General features: G+C 36.0%; 1 protein-coding gene across 7 annotated transcripts in view; it reads right to left on the minus strand.

Annotated features, from left to right (window-relative positions):
• LOC117107359 (SPARC-related modular calcium-binding protein 2-like) overlaps positions 1-4840 on the minus strand; it is a 43775-nt gene extending 38935 nt beyond the window's left edge. For 3 of the 7 annotated variants that reach the window (XM_033249017.1, XM_033249012.1, XM_033249011.1), the window contains exon 1: positions 4405-4838. In XM_033249017.1, coding sequence (XP_033104908.1) covers positions 4405-4500 — 96 coding nt within the window. In that variant the 5' untranslated portion in view covers positions 4501-4838. Of the gene's footprint in view, positions 1-4404 lie in introns of all 7 variants that reach the window. The other 4 variants (XM_033249016.1, XM_033249014.1, XM_033249013.1 and 1 more) reach the window with 3 other exon arrangements.
• Between the last annotated feature and the right edge of the window lie 3878 nt (positions 4841-8718).

An 8718-nucleotide genomic window follows, 5' to 3' on the forward strand; every position in this document is an offset into this window, starting at 1 on the left:
CCCCCCCCCCTTGTCAAATATTGGGGGGGGGGGGGGTATATCCCCCATCCCCCGGGATCTACGCCTATGGTTTTGCTCATCATGTTAAGGCCTTACCCAGCACTCGGACGAATGCGAGTAGTTCCTTCCCATTCCAGTTCTTCATCGGAAGAAATAATTCGTGTTTCCTGCGAATAAATTATTGCAGTGCCCCAATTATAAACCTCAGTGTGTTTGTATATACAGTACTGGAATAGCAAAGATTGGATCCCGGAGAAAGTACAGAAGTCACGCTAAACCACGTCCATCAATTAAGAATGCGGATTCACTTTGAAACCGCACATGATGTACGGCTGAGCACTGGGTCCATCATTTTCAATCATTGTTATTAACTTATAAACCAAAAACACATGTAATGTATTGTGCATTGTTGCCAACATTGTAAATCTGGAACTTTACTGGCAAACCATATGTTCAAATTAGTAAAAATACACGTTAGCACTTCATAATACAGTATAGATTGCAACTTTAATTGGTTAGTAGGCTAGAGGCGAGTAAATGTTAAGTAAACACCTTCATTAGCTATTTCCAATCACATTCATCATCAAACTGAGCTTCTCTAAACGAGTTCACAAAAAAAAAACAAAAAAAAAAAAACCCGATAGTCTTAGGTTAATTAAATTTATAGTCATCAACCACAAATCAGCCTTTCCCCCGCCCATAACACCATGTCATGTGACACGCTAGGATAACCAAACAGCGAGACTACTGCCGGGCGAGTGGGTCTCCAAATTGAAAACTTAAAATCAATCATGCAATATACATGTAAAAATAAATTACTTTATGTGGTAGTCCTATGGTGTGAATTATGATAAGGTTTGATTTATTAACGATTAAATACGAGCGAATCCTATGTATGTGCACCACAATAGCCTAAATGGACACGTTTCATGTTAAAAAAAACCCATTATACTATATTCTAATATTCTCTTTTAGACTTTGGAATAGTTCTATAATGCTCACGCGTATTGATTACTTCCGGTATGTGGACGTTGTCTAGGCATCGTGTTGCCCGGAAGCGAGGCACGCGCATCTTAATTCGCTTGTTAATGTGAGGTCTCACTACAAAATGAGTCTCATCGTTAGAAAATCAAAAAATGAGTTAATATTACATTTCGGTAGATCACATTATATTTGGTCTTTGAATGGCTTCCCTAGGATAAATAGATTTAGAGATGTTAGCATATAAATTTTAGGTGTATGAGAACCAGGTTTTGAGAAAATCGGCCTCAAAGATAACCTAACCTGTACAAATAATAGGACTAGAATTACAGAATATGCGAAGAGAACACTGTTTTAGTAAAAAAAAATTACTTAAAAAGTACACAATCATAAAATATAAGTATCACGTTATTCAAAAACATTAAAATCAAAATTTTGTAAAAATGTTGCTTTTGACCTATTTTGGTGAATATCTCAATATGATTTCACCAACGATGCGTCTCATTTCGTGGTGTGACGTTTGGCTGTCTGGTTTAGTGAACGATTTAAATTCATTTTCAGTAGCTGGTTAAATTGGGGTGGGGGGGGGGGGGAGCATTATAGAACTATAGTGAGTAAACCTACTGTACTCAATTAAACTTGTTTATAAACAACCGCATGTTGATGAACCTCAATACCGTACCTAATTCTATATACAGTAAGTCAATAAGTAAAAATGTATCGGTAGTTTTCTTGTAAATGTGGCTTATATTGTCATGTTTAGCCTTAGATGCAAATAGGCTCCGGCCCATTTTTTGAAGTCTGGGGGTCATAGGTTCGCAAAAATGGCATTGCATATGAACCTTTCCTTACATAATACTGAAAAAATTTGGCCTATCTGATAATCTGTTTTCTTTTTCAAAACGTTGCTTCAAACACAACCATATTTTTTTCACCGTTATTTTTTATAAGCCTAAAACAAATTGTCTCCACCAATATGGGAGGTGAACATTCCAAATGAGCATAATGATCGAGTATTTTATACATTAACCGAGTTTTGCAACCGAGTTGAAAGACAGAACGCTAATTCGGTAACAGTTATAATTAAGTCCTTGATTCTATGTCAGATCAAAGAATTATACCGTACTCTTTGGTCAGATGTAGGCCTATTATTTATTAAGATATTTTCGGATTGGGAGTGTTTATTTCTGTTTGTATCACTCTTCCCTAGGCGTAGGGTATGTCTCGATTGGCATTCCAAAACACTTTATTTCCGCCCAAATTGGTTTGAGGATGTGTTAAATATCGTCCTTATAGCTGTCATTATATTCTAAGGTTGACGTTACGTGCTGTAGGCCCGGCTGTAGATACCTGCGCCTTGCACTTTTGGCTGTGTTCCAGTCCTGAGCTGTTCCATGAAATCGCGTTGCGTGTGGTTCTTCGTAGATTGTCATTACGTAGGCCTACGCTTTGAGTACCGACAGCTGCATAGGTTTTGCTGATAATTGAAGGTGTTTTATATTTTTATTCAAAACATTAAAATACAGAAGTGGGTTACACAATCATTATCATAATCATTTCTTTTGTATGTAAAGTTTTATCATATGTATGCTGTCGATTTTCAATATTCATAACATCCATTTTTTATTCTGATTTTTGCTTTTGTTGTTTAAAATTGCATGGCATAGGTCTATTTTACATTTTGATAGTGATTAGGTCGCTTTTTGTGAATCTATCTTCTTCATATTGACTAAGAATGACATCAAATGTGTGAGTAATGGTTGACAATGAGCCCTAGGAACTACTAACAGAAGTAGACCGAATGATCGATCCTGATTTCCAAAATTTAAGTCTAAACATGCAGTACTTGTTTAAAACTGACATTAGTGGCATGCTACATTTTTTTTACCATGCCAGCTTTCGGTCTTGATCATAAACTTGGTATTTTCTTTATTATCCTATAAATAACAAGTAAAATGGTCTTTTTTATGTAGATGTGTATAGACCTTGCCTTGGCCTAGCAACCTTTAGGTATAGATCATTATAAATACCTCAGTAAAGTAAATAATGACGTTATCCGTCAACAGAAATCTTGCGTAGATACTAATAATATACCTGCATATCAGCTTTGTATTAAAGTGTTTCTTATCGTTTGTCTCCTTTAGATATTTCATCTTTGTACATATTTAATATAAAATTACTTTTGTACGGATATAGCTGGCATTATTATCTATTATTTTGTTTGTAGTACGTTTTATCAGAGGCATTGGTAGAATGTTGCACTGGTGTATTACACTAGACAGATTTATTAATAGTTTGGCGGGGTTTTTGGGGTTGGCAGTATTTTGACTATTGTTTGTTATGTGGACGAATAAATTTCGAATTATAGAATCACGATGGCTTGTATCACTACGGTGGTTCCGCCTCTTTTCCCAATTTATAAATATTTAAAAATCTCTATTTCATTAACCGTTCCCGAGTTTTTCGTCAAACACCATTTTTGTGTCTTAGAAAAATCAGTTGTACAACACATTATTAAATTATTTTTTTCCTGCGGAGTTTGGCTTTAAACAAATTGGAGGTTACATTACACGGTGATCAAACCAAAGAATCGAAATTCACTATGAAACATACAGAACTGGCTGTTATGCATCATTAATATGTTTTAGGTTATAATGAATCGGGATGACACGAGATACAAGAGGGGCTTCGAAATGACATGATAATTTACTAGGCGCTTGTACAATGATTTCGGTTTAAACCCTCTTATACAGGCTATTCCAGTGGCGTATAGTGGCGTATAACGAGAGAGATTTTCACGATGCCTGAGAACCCCTTTTGTTCAAACGTGAATAAAATAGGTCTATAGCCTAAGTTAATGAAAATAAATCTGATTTATGGTGAGACATAGCCACCGATACGCTCCTTTCCTATTGTTTAACGAAGTTCAGTGAATGTTGTATTTCTATTTAACCGCCCCGCCCCACTTCTTTTTCATAATCTACAGAAACATTCCTTGGTTATCCAGAGGTGTAGGCCTAACTTCTGTTAGTAGTCAACCGTAGTAGACCGGTATACGATAGAAAAAGTCCCAGTACCTAGCCCATGGCCAGTATTGATCCGATACCATGACTGAAACACTTAGGTACGGTATAGGCCTTATTGGCTGAATATCAAATATTGTAATCACATTTATTGGCGTGAATAGGTAAACACGTGTCTACTCATCCTTCCATTACTGTATGAGTGACAGACATTCAATAAATTTACTATAAATGTATCAATGTTAAATATTAACACGATATCATTGAACTTAAACATAGGCAATCTGCGTCAGCCACTCTTGTTATCAGCCAGACTGATATTAGGCCTTTTATAGATTCATTACTTAATTAAAAGTCAAAAGTCACTTATGACTGACCTGCGGCCAGTTTGTCCACTTACCTTTTCTTTAGCTTCGCAAGTCTGTTCCATACGTAGAATTGAAAGAAAAATTATAGCCAGGAGAGGCAAACTGAGACGAAATAATGATTGCGGCATTTCGGTATATGTAAAGTAGAATCGGTCTAACAGCCTGACCCTAAATAGCCCAGCTAATTTTTGAGCTCAGGCCACCCTGCCTGTCACTTAAACAACGGTTCCCCGCGTCGGGCTACTCGTTAGCAGTCGAATGAGATCTATTTAGCACAAACCAGCAAAGCTCGAGGCAGTAAATTACACCTGTATATCAAAAACACGATCTCGATTGATTTTTACGGACTGTTATATAGCTCATCGCACGGGAGATTTTCTTAGAACGAAATACCAAGTTGTAAGTGGCACACTTCTAATGAAGGAGGCGGGGCTATAGGTGATCATCACTAGTGAGTTTAGATTAATCTTGTACAATGTAAATGTAATGCCTCTTTAGGAAAAATGGGTGGTGCTACGAGTTATTGATTACTTGATGTATACTGTACTGACCACAATAGGCCTCAGACTGTTGATGATGTCGTCATATTACGGTATCCTGTTCTATTCTTTATATTAATTGTGTGATTCCTCCTGTAAAACATTGAATTCTATGTAAGTATCTGTATCGATAAATATAAATAGGCCTATATTTTGTTTTTTTAATCCCACAACACACATTAGAAAAATTAATGTAATCAAGTGGAAGAAAAAGAAATTGTCAATTGCTCAGGACTACCCCTTTTGCGTGGTTTTGTACGAATTGTATCATCGCTTGTTTGTTTCGTCTGCTTCCATGAACACCACTTAAGGGGTTTTTGGTTTGCTGTCTCCTTTGGTGAGAGTCTATGTGAAACATAATGAATGTCACCTGCGTTTCTATAAGAACAATAGACCAGCTGTGCGTTATAGACTGGAATAAGCTTAAGATAGAGGTTTTGAAAATCCATAATCATTAGGTTCCCCTCTAAATAAATAACAAAAAAAAAAGAGAAACTAAGTCTATTAAATACTTCTCTGACCTGTGAGCTCTCTAGTTTATTTTGATGATTTCTTATTTGAAAAAGTGGTTCTCCTTTACGTGGATAGGTTACTATACCTGGTACCAACATGGAAGTATTAATTGTAAAATGGAAGTTTAATACTTCTAAATATCTTCATACACAACTTACAGAGGAGGCATCTCAAACCAATACAATGAACGCGCGCTACTTTGTCCAGTTACTCCATTGTCTAAAAAAGTTGTCGCGTTTTTTACTTTCTACTAACCGATTTCTTTGTTTTCGAACCATGGTTAAGAAAATTTAACAGTGTTAAATTTTGCACTTCAATTAAATGTATTTCACGCCTCTTTATTTTAAATACTTAATCCCTTTGCAAAGAAAGCTCTTTGAATTAACTCGAAGCTAACGTGCGTAAGTGGCTTTAGAAAACTGTCAATACTGAACGTCAATAGCTTAGGCCTATACAACATGAAGAGGGTTTATCAAATCCAAGAAGGGGATGATACAGGTCCATTAGCTGTTTAAAAAAACGCAGATGTGGCACTGACAGACCCACCTGGATTTAGCTTAAATCTATAGAAGCGGTTTGGCGCAGCGGGAACGGTTTGGTTTCCCAACTTCGAGGTCGGGGTTTCAATCCCTCGTTGTGCATTTCGCTTGTGTCCTGGAGCAAGACACTTTATCTGCATTGCTTCTCTCCACACCAGCCATGCGTACCTGGTGGGGTGCCTGCTCCTGCGCTGATTTCCAGCAGCAACACTTAGCATGTGGACCCAATGACCAGCGAAAGAATTGTTATAACCGCAAGAAAGAGGCGCATTATAAATGCCCGTACCAGTACCAGTATGCATTATGTCCAAATGATTAAATGAACGAAGTCAACGGCCGAAGCAGTTATGCCTGCTAATAAACTATTTAAAATTATACAATTTATTAACTATATTGTCATTCGATATCTACATTTCATCATCATGAGCGTGCGGCTTAAAGGGCGATTTTTTACGGATCTTCTCGCCTACGGAATTGTTGCCGTTCTCAGGCACTAACATTAATTTAGTCTATTTCTAACATTAATTTAGTCTATTTCTAACATTAATTTAGTCTATTTCTAACATTAATTTAGTCTATTTCTATAGTTAGTATCAAAACCGCACAAGAAAGTAAGCAAAATTATTTATTTGCCTTTTAATGATCCCCTTCCCCGATTAAGATGACATCGACCAATTGGCGGGTTAATGTGTGATACATGGGCGAAGCGAGTTTTTGCTGCAGTGAAACTCATGGAAACTTGCACTTTACCTCTGAAGGCAGTCTTAATGGCCGCCACCTCCGGTGCTTATTAACATATGACAATATAAACATTAAAACTTTTCTAAGTCCATAAATTGTTAAATGACTTCTCTATGAAATTATTATATTATTATTATTATTATAAATTAGTTGTGTAAGTAATTTTTATTCGGAAACTAGCCTTTTAACATTGGCGCCCTTCATAATTGTGAAGATGCTTAAAAAAAATTAAATAAAAATAATACACAGTTATAAAACTTAATACAATGCAACTGACATGAATATAGAAGGTGAATTAATAAGATAAATTTATAAAAAATATTAAAAAGTAACCAAAAATAAGGATTGTAAACAAAAACACAATTAAAAACAAATATAAAACCAATAAATGTTTATATAGGAAATACGATTAATATTTGAAATAAATAAAATAATTAATATGGCTGTGTGATTAGGAGTAGTGCGCTGAAAATATATAAGTTTGTGTGTACAGCAGCCAAAGCAATCTACATGGTTCACAGATGTTTCAGCCAACACGAACGTTTTAATCCGACATAGATGGCGACAAATACAGAAAGTCTTTAGCCAGCCCATGGTGGCATAAACAACCTAATCAAATTAACTTTGGAATTACAATTATTCCCAAGACAAGAACTAGTCAGGAAAGCACTTGAACTGTTACAACTTTTTACACCAACACAGTCTGTATTTTAAAAAAAAATTGTACATGTTATTTTTTTTTAAAGAATCACTGTTCAAAGAGTGTACATCCAATCATGGAGTTATAATAACTCCATGATCCAATAAGTTTGAATTGAACATGACAATATCTTATATCAAGTATGAAGGTGTACATAGAGATATGTTTTATTTATAGAAACATTATATGGGACTTTGGGAATATGACGCATTAGCGTGCATGAAAGCATGTTGATGTTGTGGTAAATGTCTGACTGAGTGAATGAATGAAATATAGGCGTGCATCATCAATTAGTGGACGTCGATGCTATATATTTTTTGTAGGAAACAATACGTCATGGTGGAGGTAATTAGGCTTCAATTAATTGCAAGTAATCACGTAGTATTCATTGCGAATTAGGCCTATCAACTAACATGAAAAATTACAATGTGTTGAGACTATAATATCACCAAATGCGAAACAGTATTATTTTTGCTTAGTGATCGAGTTCTTGTTCATACATTATTTACCAACATGAGAGATTTGAAACGCATGACTACACCAGTTTCTGGGGGCCGGGGGGGGCACCAGGGCCCCACCGGTATCCAGGGTCGGCGCCCCAATGGAGTCCGAGTTTCAGTCACATAATCAAGAGTTGGTTGGACAGTTGGTTGTGGACACGCTCCAAGTGCCTGGTTGGCTGGGATGTTTTGGTCGAGAAAGAGAAATTTTGTCGGTGAATTGATTCTCGAAAGAGATAATGAAAGCTCTCTAATGAATCAAATTACTGCATGACCGTTTTTATATCGTTAATAAAATAAATTTCTTATAATTTTAAATACATTTTCCACTGAATTATTGATTGGTTATCACGCCTATAGGCTTGTGCTAAATGCGTGAGTGACAAATTTATGATCACGCATGTGTTTCTGCAAAATGCACGTTTCATCCAAAATCACTTTGAAATGTGAACCAGAGCTTTCGGACAACACTAGTCCTTCCTCAGTGGCGAGTGAGTGAGGGTTGAAAAAGCCAGATAGTATAAAGTGAGAATTTCATGCAAGCATGATTAGAAACAATAGGCTAGGCTAGGTGGGATTAGAATAAACAGCCTATATATATGTATATATATATATGTATATATATATATATAAATCATCAAAGAAAGGTAAATACAGTGTTCGAATAAAGGACTTAATAAATACATCGTGTAGCATAGCTCTCAACGAATGTAGTCCTGTAAATAAATGAATAAAGAAATTGTGTAATAAAATGCCTCTGGCGGGACTCGAACCTGCGACCTCTCGCTGTCAAGGCGAGTGTCATAACCACTAA

This window comes from Anneissia japonica, unplaced genomic scaffold (assembly GCF_011630105.1).
Source record: "Anneissia japonica isolate Jap-2015-1 unplaced genomic scaffold, ASM1163010v1 scaffold9668_len1562885_cov226, whole genome shotgun sequence".
NCBI lineage: Eukaryota > Metazoa > Echinodermata > Crinoidea > Comatulida > Comatulidae > Anneissia > Anneissia japonica.